The 20563-nt window shown below is 34.1% G+C and overlaps 1 protein-coding gene across 4 annotated transcripts in view; it reads left to right on the top strand.

The window, feature by feature from the left end:
* Positions 1-2260: 2260 nt before the first annotated feature.
* Positions 2261-20563, top strand: part of ALS2 (alsin Rho guanine nucleotide exchange factor ALS2) — a 72185-nt gene continuing 53882 nt past the window's right edge. Inside the window, exons 1-4 of one of the 4 annotated variants that reach the window (XM_074191643.1) lie at positions 2261-7680; positions 12301-12455; positions 14083-15026; positions 18431-18788. In XM_074191643.1, coding sequence (XP_074047744.1) covers positions 7661-7680; positions 12301-12455; positions 14083-15026; positions 18431-18788 — 1477 coding nt within the window. In that variant the 5' untranslated portion in view covers positions 2261-7660. The remainder of the gene's footprint in view (positions 7681-12300; positions 12456-14082; positions 15027-18430; positions 18789-20563) is intronic. The other 3 variants (XM_074191640.1, XM_074191641.1, XM_074191639.1) reach the window with 3 other exon arrangements.

Below are 20563 nucleotides of genomic sequence, written 5' to 3' on the forward strand. Positions count from 1 at the left end.
TCAATAAAGCATAAGGGAATAGGCTGAAAGGCCATAATGTTAGGTGGAAATAGGAAAGGAAGTGGAGGTAGCAAATATAAAATATTTAGAGTTTAGCTGTAGAAAGATTTAGAATGATAGTTTGATGGGAGCAAAGGGAGCCAAGATAACATTCTTTTTTTCTTTTTAAAGTAATTCAATTTTTTAAATTGTTTTTTGAATTTTACAATTCCGCCCCCCCCATCTTGCTTTCCCCCAACCCACAGTCTTTACATTGTTTCCATGCTATACATTGATCAAAATTGAATGTGTTGAGAGAGAAATCAAATCCTTAAGGAAAAAAATAAAATATAAGAGCAAAATTACATAAGATACTTTTTTTTTAAAAAATTAAAAGTAATAATTGTTGCTCTTTGTTTAAAACTTCACAATTCTTTTTCTTTGGATACAAATGATATTCTCCGTCCCACATACACAAACATTGTCCCTGATTGTTGAACTGATGGAATGAGCCAAGTCCATTAAGGTTGATCATCGCCCCCATGTTGCTGTTAAGAGTGTACAGTGTTCTTCTGGTTCTGCTCATCTCGTTCAGCAATAGTTCATGCAAATCCTTCTAGACTTCTTTGAATTCCTATCCCTTGTGGTTCGAGATAACATTCTTAAGATCATAATGACTCTTTTGGCAACCATGGATCATATTTTCTAACCTAATTACCCATTATCTTCTTTTTTTAAAAAAAAGCTTTTTTAAACAGTTTCTATTTTAGTTTTCACTTTAAATGAAAGGCAGCTTGGTATATTAGAGAAAGAACCAGTCAATCACTAAACATTTAAATGTCTTCTACGTACATTGTGTACTAAGTGCTAGAACCAGCCTTGGTGTCTGGTAAACTTGGATTCAAGTCTCACTCATGCTGATTGCAAGGCCTGGGTCAAGCCACTTAACCCTTGGTACTCTGGAAAACTGCCTTAGACTATAAATTGCAAAGAAAGTACAACCTTGAATTGGTGGTAGGAATTTTCTCATGGGATTGGAGGGGTGGATGGGGGTGTTATCTACCATTAAAATCACAGGTCTAGGTTCCCACTGTCCAACTAAGACTGATAGGTACAAAACTTAGTCTGTTCAATTTACCACTAGAGTTCAACAACTAGCACCTTTAGTTAGTGTCTTTGTTTCTTTTTGTAAATGTGGTGCAAACTACTTCTAGAGATGTAACTGATTCTATAATGTAACAAGAATATACAAAGCCTTTGGAAGAAAAATATGGAAAAGGACATTTCCTTCAGACTTTTAGAATGGTAATAAGTAATGTATGTATACTGTCCATTTCAAAAATCTAAACTCACAAAATAGATGAAGTGAAGAGTTATAGGACTTTAGAGCCAACTTGCTTTCATTTTTCAGTAACAGGCACCTACCTCTACCATGCTAGTTCCTAGGAGAAATCCAAAGTTTAAATAAGTTATCCCCAAGTTGAGTAGGAGAGTTCAAACACAGGTAACTCTTAATACATGATATTGCGTGAGTCCTTTAGAGTCACAAAATAAATTGCTCTGAGAAGTCTCAGTGGAGAAGATTGTCACCAGCTAGTGGGACTCTAGAGAAGACTTCATTAAAAGTAGCTTTGGAGTCAGGCTGTACAGGAGAAGAGGAAGAGAAAGGATATTTCAAGCACTGGAAACTGTATGACCAAGGCAGAGGGGCAAGAGAGCATATGGACAATATTCACTTTAGGGAACCAGAGTAGTCCAGTTTGGCAGAAACATAAGAATATCATAAAAGAATTCTTCACTTTATCAAATAATTCACTATAATTTTTCAATTAGCTCATTTAATGCATTCAAAACATTTGGCAAATAAAGCTCACACAGATTTTATTAGTAGATGTTTTATATTTAGCAAGGCATTCCTGCATACTTTAATTTTTCAGGCAAAGAAGCTACTTTGTCACTGCTACAAGTAGTTGTTTGACTTGTCCCAAGAACTCTCTGAATTTTAGGAACCAAAAAAATAGATTAGGTAGACCTTCTTGGAAAAATTTTATACACAAATAACTTCCTGTTTTCCTGTTAATCTATATAAGTTTAAAAGTTCGTTAATTTTTATTTGATTACAAAAGCTTTACAAATATTTCTATAACAAACACTAGCAAAAAGTTTTCTCAAAAAGGGTAAGAATCTATAAGAACTTCCTCAGGCAAAACCCAGAATAAACCAATGGTTCTTATAGCTCAGCCAAAACCAAAATAGTTTTTGTTGTTGAGTCTTTTCAGTCATGTGTGACTCTTCATGATGTGATTTGGGATTTTCTTGGTGTAAGTCAAGTCACTTCTACTGACTGGAGTCAGATCTAATCCATAACACTAAATACCATATTTTCCCATGTATAAGACACACCTTAATTTGGGGGAAAATATATGACATAAAGTTATTGAATTCAAGTTTTATTCATCATAAAATTCATTCAACTCTTCATCACTGTCAAAACTCCCATTCATTAGCTTGTCCTCATCTGTGCTTAATAATGAATCACTGTCTTAGAGACTCTGACTGCTCTCCTGCCTGTACTCTGGTCTGGGTTGACCACAAGCAATTCCTGGACAGGTCTGGCACGTGGATGCATACTCAGTCCATTCTGCTTCATGAACCCGAAGCACCAACCGTGTCCTCCTTTGAAATCACTAACTTCTTCATCAGCAATTCTTCTGGCCTCCTGCTAAATCATCTTTGTGGACACAGGAATTCCACTGGCCCTTTGCTCTTCAACCCATCTCCAGTTTCCTCTCTAACTCAGGCCATTTGGCTGACTTGCCTCAAATGGCCTTCTTCTGCCAGGGCATTTTCAGGAGGGTTTCTTCCTGTAGCCAGTCTCAGATTGTTTTCTCAGTTGGAAGAGGACCAAATTGGCATTCAGCAGAAGAATTTCCATTTTGCAAACCGGATCAGTTTGAACTTGAATTCTTCTCTGTATGGAAATCTTCTCTGAGCCATTTCTGGGCAGAACATGACAAAATGTAACCTAATATACTGATAACAAATACGAAACAATGAGTACAAAGACAGCAAGCTGAAAAAGCTGGAAATGCAAGTAAAAAAACCTACAATGAGTGCAAAAACGAACAAAAACACAAAAAAAGTGGGAAATGCAAGTAAAAAGTCTACACCCACTTGTAAAGGATGCTCCCGGTTTTTAGATCCCAAATTTTTTGAAAAGCATTTATCTTAAATATGGGGAAATATGGTAAGTCCTTTTCTAATCAAGGAAAGCAAGATATTTCAAATAAATCCCATTGTTGATTTACAGGTTCTTTGTTCAGAGAGACTACAGGAATGCTGAGGAGGCTTAGAGAGGTTTATACCTTTTTGTTGTACAGTCTTGTGGGAGGCTGCAGGGTCAAGTTCACACAGATCTATCTTAATAGCCCATGTTTGTTTTTCAGTTCCCCAAGTTTCTAGTCCACTTCTCCCTCTTGTGTGCCCCTAGCAAGTTCAGTAACTTTATATTACTGCTGTCCACTCCACATCTGCTCCACAGTCTATTGTCCAGATGGGCTGTGGATCTAGAACAAAGCCAGCATCATGCCAAATCTGAGACTTATAAGTATTGGCAAGTATAAACAATTTATATAACAGTAGCTCCTTCCAAATAAGGACTGTTCATCCAGACTAAGTGGATATCCAAATAAGGGACTTACATTTGATCAAGCTGGACCACTGTGATTTAGGGAAATTTATATTCACATCAAGACCAAATGACTAGATTACACCTAGCAAATATACTGGAGTGATTTTTTTCCATTTTTTTCTCCAGTTCATTTTACAGATGAGAAACTGAGGCAAACAGCGTTAAGTGACTTGCTTATAAGTATCTGAGGCCACATTTGAACTCATGAGGATGAAATGGGTCCTTATTAGGATAGATTTGTTTTCTAGCCAAAATTTCTAGAGGTAGTTGAAAGTCCACAAGCAATTTACCATCCTAAATGGCAAGAGAGGTTCATGATTGTCCATACCTGAAAAACAACCCAAAATCAAGATTGTCTTACCTTGCCAGGGAAAGTCGAAATGATGTACAGTCAGGTCAATCAGAAGGAAGACACACCTAGGATTAAAATACCTTGTTGAACCTCACTTTGGGTCTCTTGAAAGGCCCCTGACCCAATTTATTAGTTACAGTTAGCCTAACTAATAAATTGAGGGTGGAGGCAGCTAGGTGGTGCAGTGGATAGAGCACCAGCCTTGGAGTCAGGAGTACCTGGGTTCAAATCCAACCTCAGACACTTAATAATTACCTAGCCGTGTGGCCTTGGGCAAGCCACCTAACCCCATTGCCTTGAAAAAAATTCTAATAAATAAATAAATAAATAAATAAATTGAGGGTGTCAGGGCCCTGATATTTAACTGAGATTCCAGCATGACCCGTTTTTACTAACCATATATATGTGTGTCACTTTTAACAAAATGATATTTTACCCTGAAGAAAAATGCCTCAGCTTCATTTTTGCTTGCTACACATTAAAATGAATAATTATATCTTCATATCCTGTATTTTTGTTTCTTATTTTTATTAACTTCTTTTTTATTATTTATTATTTTTTTATTAAAGATTTTATTGGACAGCTAGGTGGCACAGTGGATAAAGCACCGGCCCTGGAGTCAGGAGTACCTGGGTTCAAATCTGGTCTCAGACACTTAATAATTGCCTAGCTGTGTGGCCTTGGGCAAGCCACTTAACCCCATTTGCCTTGCAAAAACCTAGAAAATGAATTTTATTTGAGTTTTACAATTCCTCCAATCTTACTTCCCTCCCCCACTCCCCCATGGAAAGCAATCTGTCAGTCTTTACTTTGTTTCCATGTTGTACATTGATCCAAATTGAGTCTGATGAGAGAGAAATCATATCCTTAAGGAAGAAACAAGAAGTCTTAGAGATAACAAGATCAGACAATAAGATATGATTTTTTTTTCTAAATTAAAGGAATAGTCCTTGTTCAAACTCCATGGCTCTTTATCTGGATACAGATGGTATTCTCCATTGCAGACAGTCCAAAAATTGTCCCTGATTGTTGCACTGATGGAATGAGCAAGGCCATCAAGGTTGAACATCACCCCCTGTTGCTATTAAGGGTGTACAGTGTTTTTCTGGTTGTTTTCTTAATTTTATTACAGAAATTAGTAATATCAAATTATACAAATTTGAACTTGAAAGGGAGACCTAATAATGAAAAAAAAGACCCTGCTTGCCTGGATAAATCAAGTTAGTAATAGACTTATTTCAGGAAGATAAATTAAGCCCGTGGAAATATTTTGTCACTATACTTTGTAAAATTTTTATTATTTATTATTTCAATAATATTTCCCAATTACATGTAAAAAATTTAACAATCATTTTTAAAAATTTGAACTCCAAATTCTCTACCTCCCACTATATTTAATTATACATGTGAAATCATACAAGACATTTCCATGTTAGAAAAGAAAACTCAAGACAAAAATAGAGGAAAAATAAGTTTTCTTCAAGCTGCATTTAGTTTATTAGGTCTTTTTCAAGGTGGATATAATTTTTCATCATGGGCCTTTGGAATTTTCTTGTATCATTGTCTGGATCTGAGAATAGCTAAGTCATTTACAGTTAATCATCCTAACAATATTACTATGTACTGTGTGTAATCTTCTGGTCCTACTCTTTGTATCAATTCATAAAAGTCTTTGCAAGTTTCTCTGGAAACTCATCATTCCTTTTTTGTTTTTGAATTATAAAGACTTTATTTATTTTGAGTTTTACAATTTTTCCCCTAATCTTACTTCCCTCCCCCCACCTCCACAGAAGGCAATTTGCCAGTCTTTCCATTATTTCCATGGTATACATTGATCCAAATTGAATGTGATGAGAGAGAAATCTTATCCTTAAGGAAGAATCATAAAGTATAAGAGATAGCAAGATCAGACAATAAGATATCAGTGGGTTTTTTTTTCCTAAATTAAAGGTAGTAGTCCTTGGTCTTTGTTCAAACTCCACAGTTCTTTCTCTAGATACAAGATGGTATTCTCCATTGTAGACAGCCCCAAACTGTCCCTGATTATTCCACTGATGGAATGAGTGAGTCCATCAAGGTTGATCATCACCCCCATGTTGCTGTTAGGGTGTACAATGTTTTTCCTGGTTCTGCTCATCTTACTCATCATCAGAAACTCATCATTTCTTTTAGCACAATAGTATTCCATATACTTGTTTAGCCATTTTTCTTAGGGAACTTAAGGTAGGTTTATTCAAGTATTCAATTTCTTTTGTTAATCTGGGCAGTTTATATTTTTGTAAAAACACTGCACATTTAATACCTTCAGAAATAATTTGAATGTTCTAAGTTTTTTTCTTCTGTAAGATGGAGATAATACCTGCTTCTTGTATAATTTAAAGGGTTGTTATAAGGATCAAATTAGATAATATTTGTAAAATCCTTTGTAAGGAGCTATTTCAATAATTGTGTGATTCTGGCACTGGCAATAAAAGAAATGGAATGAATGTTCTTAAAGTCTTGGGGCCATTAACTTGATTTTAAACTTAAAAATAGCCCTAAAAAATTTAGCAACATCATATACAACATGGTTACTTCTCTCAAGATGTCTCAGAACTCAATAAATAGGCTTGACATAATTAGAGGAAATACTGTTTACTGATTTTTAAGATTAGTAATTCAGAAAAGAAAACAGTATAGACTTGAGGGCTCAAAAGGCTTCCTGGAAGAGGTGGTTTTTGAGCTATGCTTTGAAGGATGGGGTTGGATTGAGGGGCAGGAAACAAGCAAATAGCCTGAGAAAAGGATAATTGAGGGAACGCAGAAAACATAGAATAGAAGAAACTAATTTGATTACATAAATAACTTAAATTATCCTTTTGTCCAAATAGTCAGGAGAAGAATATTCTGGTTAGACAGGTTGCGTGGAGGAGATGGAGGGGAAGAAAATCATTTTGGAAAAAGGTTTTTAATGTGTAAAGTAAGGAATACATAAATAAATATTGAAAATTGAATATTTAGAAAGTCTTATTTGCTATGCACTATTCTACTTGGAACATCTCTTATGTTCAGTGATATTGTATTAATAAATCTACAACTTTTAACATTTTTTTTCCTGTGAACTACTACTTAATCACAGTATTTATGTATTCTGGAATATTTGAAAATAACTCCAATGTAATATGTAAGTACAGATTTTTTAATACTGTATTTTGGGGCTATATTTTTTCAAAAAGGTAAACTAAAGAAATAATGAAAATACTAGCTTCCTGGGAAAGCTGGAATGACCTACTGTAAACTTATTTTTTTTTAGACATTAATTTTGATTGCTAATCTGAGTGGGCAGAATCATCCTAGCTATTTGACTGTTGGCAGGCAAAAAAAAATGAAATTATTTAAATCGTTTCAATAATAGTTTTGGCATTATGGTATTTTGGGTTTTTTGGCCAGGTAAATGTACTTTTTAGTGAGCTTTTCTTTCCCCTCTCTGGAATGAAATAACTAAATAAGTCCTCTAAGTCCTCTCTCCTTTCCTTGTCCCATATGGTACTTGCTTGTATAATATGCTTATTTACTCTTTTCCATTAGGTCTTTATACACTGCTCTATTCCTTTTGCCAGAAAGGAAATGAATTGGTGATGGAGTGCTTCCACTGACAGATGGACTCTCAGGAGAGAAGGTAAAAATATGACACTTCCCTACATTTCTCCCTCTCCTAAAACCAGAACCAAAACAAAAAATCACATTTAAATAGTTTATTTTTTGGCTTTCCTGCCAAATATTATAAAGAGTGGAACATCTATATTATATAGTCAAGAGGCAGATTACAATATAAAAAATTAATTTTAGTAGAGTAATTAGTGGCAAAATATCTTTCTAAGATTCAATATTAAAAATAAAATAGATTCACAAGACCCTTACAAACCATTTTTGAAAATAATTTCGAAGTATTTTGCAGCTATTCTTTTTTTTTAAGATTTTATTTTGAGTTTTACAATTTTTCCCCCCATTCTTGCTTCCCTCACCCCAACCCCAACAGAAGGCATTCTGTTAGTCTTTACATTGGTTCCATGTTATACATTGATCTCAGTTAAAGGTGATGACAGAGAAATCATATCCTTAAGGAAGAAAAATAAAGTATGAGATAGTAAAATTACATAATAATAATAAAACTTTTTTTCCGCTAATTTGACGGTGATAGCCTTTGGTCTTTGTTCAAAGTCCATAATTCTTTCTCTGGATACAGATGGTATTCTCCATTAAGATAGCCCAAAATTGTCCCTGATTGTTGCACTGAAGGGATGAGTGAGTCCATCAAGGGTGATCATTAGCCTCATGTTGCTGTTAGGGTGTACAATGTTTTTCTGGTTCTGCTTATCTTACTCTACATCAGTTCATGCAAATCCTTCCAGGCTTCCCATCCCTTCTGGTTTCTAATAGAACAGTGGTGTATGACATACATACCACAGTTTGTCAAGCCATTTCCCAATTGAAGGACGTTCACTTAATTTCCATTTCTTCACCACCACAAAGAGAGCTGCTATGAACATTTTTGTACAAGTGATGTTTTTTTATCCTTTTTCATAATCTTTTCAGGTTATAGACCCAGTAGTGGTATTGCTGGGTCAAAGGATATGCACATTTTTGTTGCCCTTTGGGCATAATCCCAAATTGCTCTCTAGAAAGGTTGGATGAGTTCACAGCTCCACTAACAATATATTAGTGTCCCAGATTTCCCACATTCCTTCCATCATAGATCATTGTCCTTTCTGGTCATATTGACCAGTCTGAGAGGTGTGAGGTGGTATCTCAGAGATGCTTTAATTTGCATTTCTCTAATAAGTAATGATTTGGAGCAATTTTTCATATGACTATGAATTGTTTTGATTTCCTCATCTATAAATTGCTTTTGCATATCCTTTGACCATTTGTCAATTGGGGAATGGCTTATTTTTTTGAAAATTTGACTTAGTTCCCTGTATATTTTAAAAATGAGTCCTTTGTCAGAAATACTAATTGCAAAAATTGTTTTCCAATTTACTACATTTCTTTTGATCTTGGTTACAGTGGTTTTGTCTATGCAAAAGCTTTTTAATTTAATGTAATCAAAATTATCTAGTTTGTTTTTAATGATGCTCTCTCTCTCTTCCTTGGTCATAAACTGCTTCCCTTTCCATAGATCTGACAGGTAAACTACTCATTGATCTCCTGATTTGCTTATAATATTGTTTTTTATGTCTAAATCCTGTATCCATTTGGATCTTATCTTGGTATAGGGTGTGAGGTGTTGGTCTAATAAGTTTCTTCCATACTAACTTCCAGTTTTCCCAACAGTTTTTATCGAAGAGAGAGTTTTTATCCCAATAGCTAGACTCTTTGAGTTTATCAAATAGCAGATTACTATAATCATTTCCTGCTATTTCTTTTGCACCTAGTCTATTCCACTGATCCACCACTATTTCTTAGCCAATACCAGTTTTGATAATTGATGCTTTATGATATAATTTTAGATCTGATAAGGTTAAGCCACCTTCTTTTGTACTTTTTTTTATTGAATCCCTGGAAATTCTTGACTTTTTTTTCTCCATATGAATTTACTTACAACTTTTTCTAACTTATTGAAGTAATTTTTTGGAATTTTGATTGGTAGAGTGCTAAATAAGTAGTTTAGTTTTGGTAGAATTTTCATTTATATTATATTAGCTGAATCTGTCCATGAACAGTTGATGTTTGCCCAGGTCTTTAAATCTGATTTTATTTATATGAGAAGAGTTTTGTAATTGTTTTCAAAAAGTTTTTGGGTCTGCCTTGGCGGGAAGACTCCCAAGTATTTTATTTTGTCCCAAGTTACCTTGAATGGGATTTCTCTTTCTAGATCTTTCTGCTGCTTCTTGCTAGTCATATATAAAAATGATTTTATGTCCTGCTACTTTGCTAAAGTTGCTAACTATTTGTAGTATTTTCTTAGATGACTTTTTGGGATTCTGTAAGTATACCATCATGTCATCTGCAAAGAGTGAGAGTTTTCTCTCCTCCTTCCCTATTCTAATTCCTTCAATTTCTTTTTCTTCTCTTGTTGCTAAACCTAACATTTCTAATACTATATTGAATGGTAGTGGTGATAATGGGCATCCTTGTTTCACCGCTGATCTTACTGGGAATGCCTCAAGCATATAATGCTTGTTGATGGGTTTCAGATAGAGTGCTTATTTTTCTAAGGAACAATCCATTTATTCCTACACTTTCTGGTGTTTTTAGTAGGAATGGATGCTGTATTTTGTCAGAAACTTTTTCAGCATCTATTGATATGATCATATGATTTTTGATAAGTTTGTTATTGATATAATTAATTATACTGACAGTTTTCCTAATAATGAACCAACCCTGCATTCCTGGGATAAATCCTACTTGGTTATAATGTATTATAAGATTTTTGCATCTATATTCATCAGAGAGATAGGTCTATAATTTTCCTTCTCTGTTTTAACTCTTCCTGATTTAGGTATCAGCACCATACTGCTGTCCTAGAAAGAGTTAGGCAAAGTTCCATCTTCTCCTATTTTTCCAAAGAGTTTATATAGAATTGGAACTTAATTGTTCCTTAAATGTTTGATAGAATTCACTTGTGAATCCAGATGGAGATTTTTTCCTTAGGGAGTTCAACAATGGCTTGTTGAATTTCTTTTTCTGAGATAGATTTATTTAGGTTTTTAATTTCCTCTTCATTTAATCTGGGCAGCTTATATTTTTGTAAATATTTGTCCATTTCACTTCGATTGTCAAATTTATTGGCATAGAGTTGGGCAAAATTCCAAATTATTACTTTAATTTCTTCCTCATTGGTGGTGAGTTCACCTTTTTCATTTATGATACTAGCAATTTGGTTTTCTTCTTTCTTTCTTTTTTTTTTAATCAAATTGACCAGAAGTTTATCAGTTTTATTGGTTTTTTCATAAAACCAGCTCTTGGGTTTTATTTATTAGTTCAGTAGTTTTTTTGCTTTCAATTTTATTAATTTCTCCTTTAATTTTTAGAATTTCTAATTTGGTATTTAGTTGGGGTTTTTAATTTGTTCTTTCTCTAATCTTTTTAGTCGCATATTTAGTTCATTGATTTCTTCTTTGTCTAATTTATTCCTGTAAGCATTTAAAGATATAATACATCACCTGATAGCTGCCTTGAGTTATCTTATAGGTTTTGGTATGTTGTATCATTATTGTCATTATCTAGGATAAAATAATTAATTCTTTCTATAATTTTTTGCTTGATCCACTCATTCTTTAAAATGAGATTATTTAGTTTCAACTATTAATTCTTAATATTAATTTTTAGTCTTTTAAAAGGAATGTTAATAATATGTTCCCTTTCAGTTATCTTAAGAAATGTGCCATATTAGAGTTCTAGGTAGGAATATTTCATCTTCTACTGTGAAAGAGAGAAATATTGAGCCAGAGAATTGGTATTCTTTGTATTCTCCCAGTGATTGACATGACTATTTTGCCAAAAAGAAAAAAATGTGACTAGAAAGTTGGATGTGTACATCGTGCCACTGATAGCCTTAATTCTCTAAGGTCTCTTTTGAGAAGCATCATAAAAAAATGCCTAGTGTCCTAAGGGTAGTAGGGAGATGAATATGGAAGGAGAGAATTGATACTGTCTCCTACACGTATTGGTGTGGGTGAGCAGGTTCTTCTATGTGATCCATGGAAGTCTTCATATCTTGGACAGACCCTGAGTAAAGCATGAATAATTTGGTGGGTACTTTGAAAATGATTTGAATTCTGTTATTTTTTACTATTTAGTCTGAACATAGTTTGTGATAATTTTTCAGTAACCATAAATTTGTTCATATAGGAGTTTGCAAGCCAAAATGGTTTTTTTACTAATGCTTCTTGATTTTTTAAAAAATGTTTTATTTTCTCCACAAAATTTAGAAATAAAGTAGTAAATTAGGGACTTGGCATCTTTAGTCACTAAATGTGTTAAGAATTTGGAATCTTTTAGACTTTCCCTCTGTAGAATATTTAAACTCCTAAAGTTGTGTTGGCTCCTTTATTTAGAAATAAATAGGTGGAGACTTAAATATAGTTTTGTATTATCTTGAAGGAGCCACTACCTTAGCTCCCTTTCTCAAATGGAATATAAAGTAGGGACCATGTAAAACAGATGAGTCCATTTTTCTCATGATGGTGAAAAGTACCTCACAATCTACTGAGTTACATTGCAAACAAAAAAAAATTCAAGACTTTTATCTTCATAAAAATGTAAGCTTTTTTGTGTATTGATTTGTTTTTCATAGCACAACAGAGGCAGAAGGAGCCAAAGAGAGAGGCTTAGTCCATGTTTGGCAGGCAGGATTCTGCTCTATAACTCCAGAGAGACTGCCAGGCTGGGGAGCAAAGACTGTACTTCAAGCAGCCTTAGGAGTGAGTCATGGAGTACTTCTAACTGAAGGTATTGGAAATTATGGTTAAAGATTTAATAGCAGAATCACATAGGATTTATTGAAAATAAGATCATAAAATAGTTTGATGGTTAAATTTACATATTTGTATGTTGTATCCCAAAAGAACCTTGAGGATAGATTTAATGAATATTAATGAATATTCCATTGATTGAAATCTTTTCACCATAAAAGTTAGGTTAGGAAGAATTTTCAGTTACAGTAGGAAGGATTGTTACATAAACATCAGTCTGGCAATTGTAGAAGTTTCTATACTTCCTTGTGTCATATCAGTTAAGCCAAGGGAAAAGAAAGAAAACAAATATTCTTTATACAAGTTGGTATGAATCTTCAGATGTTTGGGGACTCAGTACAGATTTCATTTTTGATGTCCTTAATTTATATAAAAATCTGAGCTAGCTACTCTTTGTTACAAAAGTACATATATTCACATACACCCATATTCTCTCTGTGTATGTATATACATATATACGTACATGTGTATGTATATGTATATATGCAAAACTCACTTATAATACACTACACAGGCACACATGTTGGTGGGAGGAATGGGGGGGGGGAGTGTTTTTGGTTAGTTCAAAGTTTAAGCCAAGAAAAATACTGATTTAAAATAGCATTTCTTTTTGAAGAATGAAAATTCTAAATTGTATATTCTTTACCAGATATTTTGAAATTTATTGCCTTGATTGTTTTTGTTTCAAACCTTTTCAGGCTTTGTTTGAGACCTTTAGTAATGTAAATCATCTCATTAGTAATGAATCTACTAATACTAAGCTACAATCAAGGGAAACTATTTTGTTTGTCTAGTAAAACCTAGGGAAAATAAATTGAAGTCATTGCAAGGTCACCATAAAAATAAATTGTGAACAATTGCATATTAATTACAAAATACATAGACAATGAGCTTTTGAAATCTGCTGTTCTAGAGAAACTTCAACAGGTGTAAATTTCAGGAAAGCCCAAGTATAGTCTTATTAATGTATTTAGAAAAGTTCAGATGACTTCAATTCAGATCCCATCTCAGACAGCTGTATGACCCTATGCAAGTCATTTAACTTTTCTCAGGGGGACAGCCAGGTGGATAAAGCACCAACCCTGGAAGGATGAATGACCTAAGTTGGGCAAGTCACCTGCCTTATGAAAAAAAAAACCAAACAAAAAAAAAACCTCTCTCACCCTAAGTTTCCTTATTGTAAAGAGGTTAGTACAATAATAATAATAATAATGATAATAATAATAATAATAATAATAATAATAATAATAATGAATAGCACCTACCTTCCACAGTTGTTGTAAGGACCTAGTGATATTTATAGCACTTTGCAAACCTTTAAATGTTGTATAAATGCAGGCTGTTGTTAATATTATTGCTGTTGTTATTATTAATTTATGATAGAATTATTTTGAATCTTGAGAAAATTTCATTTCTTTGTACAAATTCTGACTATACCTCAGAATGTTCAAGGTATCATATTTTGTTAACATGGAGTACAGATTGCATATTCATATTCTGTACAACTGTTTTTGAAAATGAAAGAAATATAAAAGTCCAGCTACACTAAAAGGGAAGTGAGAGAGTGTTAATTAATTTCCTTATCTTCTAATGCTTTGTTTCAGGTGGTGAAGTCTACAGCTTCGGGAACCTTCCCTGGAGAACTGAACCAGGAGAGATCTGCCCAAGGAGTCCTCTACTAGAAAATGCTTTGGTTGGACAGCATGTTACCACTGTGGCAACAGGGAGCTTCCACAGTGGAGCAGTAACAGAGAATGGCATGGTGTACATGTGGGGGCAGAATTCTGCCGGTCAGTGTGCTGTTGCTAATCAGCACTATGTACCAGAACCAACACCCATCAGTATTTCTGACTCTGAGACAAGTCCTCTGTTATCAGTCAGGATTTTGCAGTTGGCATGTGGAGAGGAACACACCTTGGCACTCTCGATAAGCAGAGAAATATGGGCATGGGGTACAGGTTGTCAGTTGGGACTTATCACCACTACTTTCCCAGTGACAAAACCTCAAAAAGTAGAGCATCTCGCTGGACGAGTAGTGCTACAAGTGGCCTGTGGTGATTCCCATAGCTTAGCGCTTGTACAGTGTCTACCATCACAAGATGTAAAGCCAGTTCCAGAAAGATGTAACCACTGCAGCCAGCTCCTGATTACTATGACTGACAAAGAAGACCATGTGATCATTTCTGATAGTCATTGTTGTCCATTAGGTGTTGCACTTTCAGATGCCCAGACTGAAAGGCATGATGCCCTCACTTCTTCCACAGGGGAAAGCTTGGAAAGCAAAAGTTTATCTGAAAACCAGGGAGAGGAGAAGACTCTTAGAGAAAATGGTTTGTCTGTTGCTTCCAGAGTGGATGTTGAAAATATACAGCCAGTGAATGATGAGGCCATCCCCCCTGAACAAGAGATCTCTGGAACCACAGGCATTTCCAGTTTGAGAAATGTGCCATTCCCTAACAACTGTGTGGAGAAGGAATGTTTGCAGAAGTTTTCAGATGATACATTACAAGGACCTCCAGAGACAAGTGATGATGTAGAGGTAGCACAGGTACCTGCTAGGTTTTGTAGTAAATTGGGTCATTATTGTTGAACTATGTAATTCTCAGCATTTTAATTAGAAATCTAGGTTCTGTCTCAAAAAGTAAGGGTACCACTTTGTTTTCACTCTTAGTAACCAAACCTACTAAGTAAGAAAAGGAATATAGTTCTAGGCAACTTAATGTATAGTTTTAAAGACATTGGATTTCTTTCAGCAGTTCTTTAAGTGTCCATTATGTGCAAAACAATGCTTACTTAGAGTTAACAGTTTCCCATTTTCTTCCTATCTTGTTTTGATATTCACAAAAGACTAGATTTTCTTTACTATTGCTAATTTTATCCAATCTGTCTACCTGTATTCACAGGTGCTGTACAGGAAGTAGTATGCCTTTTTTGGTTATAGACCAGTCTTCAGAAAACATCATTGGGACCTCTTCAGTCTTTGTGAGACTTTCTTTTGGAAAACTTTTCCATAGTATCTACTTTCTTTTGAGAATGGAAGAGAAGCATTGGGTTCTGTTAAGAGAATTTCGTCCCTTTGGTCTAACACAAGCTAAAATGTATAGAAGTACATATTCTCTTTTACTCTATGGTAAAAGTAATGAATGACCTAACCTTTTAATAACAGCATAATAGGAAAATACTCAAACCCTGACTTAAAAACTTTAAGACTTTTAGAAAAACAATCATGTATGAAACTTGGTTTAAGTTTTAGAAACTAGACTTTTTATCCTCTTTTCCTTTGTTCCTGATTATCTAATGTTCTAGTAAGAGAATAACTTAGAATTTTCTTAGAAATAGTTATTAATATACAGTCTACTTATTGAGCTTCTTAGATACTACTAGGTAAGAATTTTGAAGTTCAGGTGAGTTCTTTATTTAAAAATTTAACATGAAAATCCCACATTCATAGTCTTCAAAACACTTTATTCACAACAACCTTTTGAGGTAAATATAGTAAAAATAATATTTACATCATTTTACAGATGAGAGATTAAAGATAATAAATGTTAAGACTTTCCCTGGATTTGAGTGACAGGATTTAGCATACATCTCCTTTAGTCTAAGACCAGTGCTTTCTACAGTATTACCTCTCTAAAAAATGAGATTGAAAAAATAAAATTTAATATGATATTACATAGGAAATTCTTGAATTTTGTGACTAAAAATCATTTTAACCTTTTTCTCCAGAATGATAATTTTTCAAAATCAAAATTAGAGGTATTTCATAATTAAAATATAATTGTTTGGGGTGGCTAGGTGGCTCAGTGAATAGAGCACTGGCCTTGGAGTCAGGAGTACCTGGGTTCAAATCCGACCTCAGACACTTAATAATTACCTAGCCGTGTGGCCTTGGGCAAGCCACTTAACCCCATTGCCTTGAGAAAAAAAAATCTAAAATATATATATATATTATATATGTATATATATATATATATATATATACATATATAATATATATATATATAATTGTTCACAATTATATTCCAACAATTGAAATTTGTTTCTTTTGGTTTTTTTATTCATTCAAAATAGTTATTATAAAATAGTTTGATTATAGCTTTGTTTATAGAGAATGCCTGAGTTCAGATCCTTATTCAGATGCTACCTAGTAAAGTAAGATTTTATAATGTTAATCATTCCCCCTTCCCTTCCCCCATTCCTAAATATGACTTTACATCTGTATCATAAAAGCATTTACTATAGAAATTATTTATCTGAGACTCTTTAAGTAGTATAGGCATAGAATAGAATGTTTCAGAATCCATGATCAACTTTTGTGGTATTCATTTTATTGAAGAGCATTTGGGGTTTTTGTGGGGGCAGGGGAAGCATTGTGTCATAAAAATATAGGGAGCAGAAACCTTCATTTTTTTTCTTGGGTTTCTCTAACTTATAGCTTTCTTCCTTTTACTTTACTCAGTAAGATGAGACAGCTCTATTTATCTTAGTAAAAATTCATCCTTCAGGAGCCTTAAAATAAATTTCTACCTACCAAGAACTTTTTTTTTTTTTTAGTTTTTTTGCAAGGCAATGGGATTAAGTGGCTTGCCCACAGCTAGGTGATTATTAAGTGTCTGAGACCGGATTTGAACCCAGTTACTCCTGACTCCAGGGCCAGTGCTTTATCCACTGCACCACCTAGCTGCCCCCAAGAACCTTTTTTAAGAAAAAGGCGAAGAAAATTATGAAGTGTATGCTTTTGAGGTTCTGGTAAAACAAAAAAACTTTATTTGAGTTTAGTTAATGGTTCCATGACTTTCCTTTTCAGTAAACAAATGTATTTGGCAAGTTGTATGAGAAAATTTCAAATGATCTTGTGAGTGGATTGATGTTGGTATTTGAATGTTTAATTATTACTTATCACATTTAAGGAATGGGAGCAAAGGTAATGATTTGTTTTTGTTTAATCAGCTCCTGGTAATAACATTTTTTATCATATTCTTATGATTATTATTATTTTGTTGGTTTACCAAAAGCCAAGAGATCATATAGGGTTAACTTATTTTTTCTAGCATAAGAATGTCATGTTTTTAATTTCTGCCTGTTAAACTTTTAAAAAATATTCTTTTGCTTAAAATAAAAATTTTCAGATACTTTTAAAACCATCTTCTTAAATCCTTAAATTCTGCAATTACAGAAATATCTATCTTGATTTTTTTTCTTTTTTTTGTCTCTGAAGAAGTTGGAAGAGCAAATAGGTTTTCTTTCTACTTCCTTGAGACAAGCCTGATGACACATATCCATAATCCTTGCTGCTAGAGTAAGCTATGGCTTCTGGGCCACCATTGAGTTTAGGAGTTATTAACTGCAGCAGGGCTAAAGTGGATCAAGTGTCCATATTAGAATAGAACCAATATAGAACCAGAAGTTGTGGAGGCCACTAGGCTGCTTTTCAAGAGGGACTGATTGTCCCAGGTGTTCAAACAGGAGATCAAAGATTCCAAGCCAATCAACAGCCTGTGAATGGCTGTTGCACATCTGGCCTAGGCAAGTTAGGGAGCATTTAGTTCCTCTTATCCCCCAACCCCTCTCTCCCAAAAGACCGTCATAATATTCTTTTTTATTATTAGTTTTCTTTAAAGATAAACTATAAACTCTTCTTGGCCTTCAGTGACCAATAGGAGTAACTGTATTGTTTCTTCTGCTATTTGTTTGCATTTTTAAAAAACATAAGAACACCTCTGCCCCACCCCCCAAAAGAGAGTAAAAGAAATAGCCATTAGTGAAGACTTTTTTCAAATGGTATACATTTCCATCAAATCTTAAATTTCTGATGAAGGGTTTCATTAAGACAGATCTCCTTTTATTTTGAATCCATCAAGAAGTATATGCTTGTTGATATTAAAGGTAATTCCTCTTTAGGTTTTTGTGAAAGGGCTCATTTTTTGTGGTTTTTTTTTCTGTTTTTAGCCTCTTACTGAAGAACCAGATCCCAATCTCCCAAGCCCACCAACCACAAGTACATCTGCTCTAAACAGCTTGGTGGTCTCCTGTGCCTCAGCAGTTGGTGTAAGAGTAGCTGCTACATATGAAGCTGGAGCATTGTCTCTTAAGAAAGTAATGAATTTTTATAGTCTAGCTCCTTGTGAAAGTGGACTTCAGTCAAGCAGTGCTGCCTTGGGTCCAGAAGGATTGAAGGATAGCCGGGAAGAGCAGGTTAAATTGGAATCAATGCAAGGAAAGAAGAGTTCAAGTCTTGTGGATATTAGAGAAGAGGAATCTGAGGGAGTTAGCAGAAGACTTTCTCTTCCTGGATTGTTATCACAAGGTAAGGCAGTGGTCAGTTTCTAAAGAGATGAGTTTTGGCAAGCCTGGGTGCTTCTAAACTCACCAATCATAAGATTATTAAGAAGAATTTTTTGTTGAGGAATGACATATTATGCATAAATGAATTTTCCAGATAAATAAAGCTCTACTTTTTTAGACACTAAAAATTGTTTTATTTGAATCATTTTGGATCGAAATCTAAAATATATTATCTGGTTCCCTATTGCTTTAAACTTTTCCTGATGGTCCAAGGTCATTCATGAATATCATTATTAGTAATTAGTTATAGCCTTCTCCAGGATAGTTGGTTTTGTGATGATGTTGTTTGTCCTTCATTCTTGAAGAGGACCAAGACATCAGAGAGGTGATGCCATGACAAGCACATGAATTGGATTTGAGTGAGGGAGTGCTGTGCTAAGTCACCAACCTCACTTTCTCCTCCAGAGCCATCTGGGTCCAGTGACCAGATATGAATCAGCTAGTAAGTGTTAGTGTTTGAGGCCTATTGGAACCCAGATCTTCCTGACTCCATCACCAGTGCTCTATCCGCTGTGCCATCTAGCTGCCCTGATTTTGTGATAGGGAGCCCTTTACTCTCCAATATTAATTTCTTCTTACCTTTCCTTTGTGATTGTTCTAATTAGTTGTTGGTTAGAAAATCAGACAGTAAGGTTGTTTGAGTGGTATGTAAAATAAGAGTAAATAAACTATATGCTAAAACTCATGTACTTCATTACTAGAAGTGTTCCTTAGATCCTCACTCAAGTCTTTGAAACACTGATTTTTTTTTTTCTCATCAAAAACATTGACTGTTTTGCTTATTTCCTGCTTCTCAGATGGATTTCAGGTATTTGAGGTTGCCATTTAAAGTGACCTTAGAATAAATAAGATTTACTATTTATGTATAGATGGATAGTGTCTCAGAAGTCCAAAGAATCTTTTTTCATCAAGCTTTAATAATAGAAACTGAGCAGAGGAAATGCTGGCAAGCAACATTCTTTGTGTCTTTGTGATTCTTTTCTAATTGGGAATCTTTTGATCATCTAGACTATATTTTATCAAAGTCCAGAGGCCGTTTCTTGAATTATATGCTATTCTTTGTTGTTTGTCCTTGTTACTCATTTCTCAGTAACCCTTTTCTGTCCTTTATTATTTGTGCTAGTTTTCCTTCCCATTTCCATCCTGTTTTCTAGATTTTGCTGACCATCATTCTTATCCTAATCCTTGTTTTATGCTGTCAGCTGTGTTTGTCACTACTGTCCTCACTTGCTGCTCCTGGTATTCTAAAACTATTCACTAATAATTTATTGAATGAGACAGGGACCAAGACAGAAAGCAGATTGTACAGAAAACAGACCCTAGATTTTTCAGATCTCTTCAGATCCCTCTGTGTCCTTAGTGATTGAAATGAGTAAGCTCCTACCATATAAAGTTGTTTAGAACTTTTGACATCTGTGTTAAAGCTCTTAAAGAATAGTTTAGTGAATATAGCTTTAAAATGCTTTAAATGTAGTTATATATGAAATAGTATGTCAGTAATGGATCTCTAAAAGATTATTTTGAAATATAATAAAAATTAAGGCTAGATTTGACATTGAAAATCTCAAAAGAATTTCAAGCATACCTTTTCAGTCTCCTTAGTGAAAAAAAAAATTCTTACCAGAAATCAATTTTTGTGAAAATATTGAGTAGACCTGCTTAACTAACTATACAGCAAGAAGATTATGATAAAACCCACCCGAATGTTCTTTCATTTGTAATACTTTATGGTTGATC

This window comes from Macrotis lagotis, chromosome 6 (assembly GCF_037893015.1).
Source record: "Macrotis lagotis isolate mMagLag1 chromosome 6, bilby.v1.9.chrom.fasta, whole genome shotgun sequence".
In the NCBI taxonomy this organism is placed as follows: domain Eukaryota; kingdom Metazoa; phylum Chordata; class Mammalia; order Peramelemorphia; family Peramelidae; genus Macrotis; species Macrotis lagotis.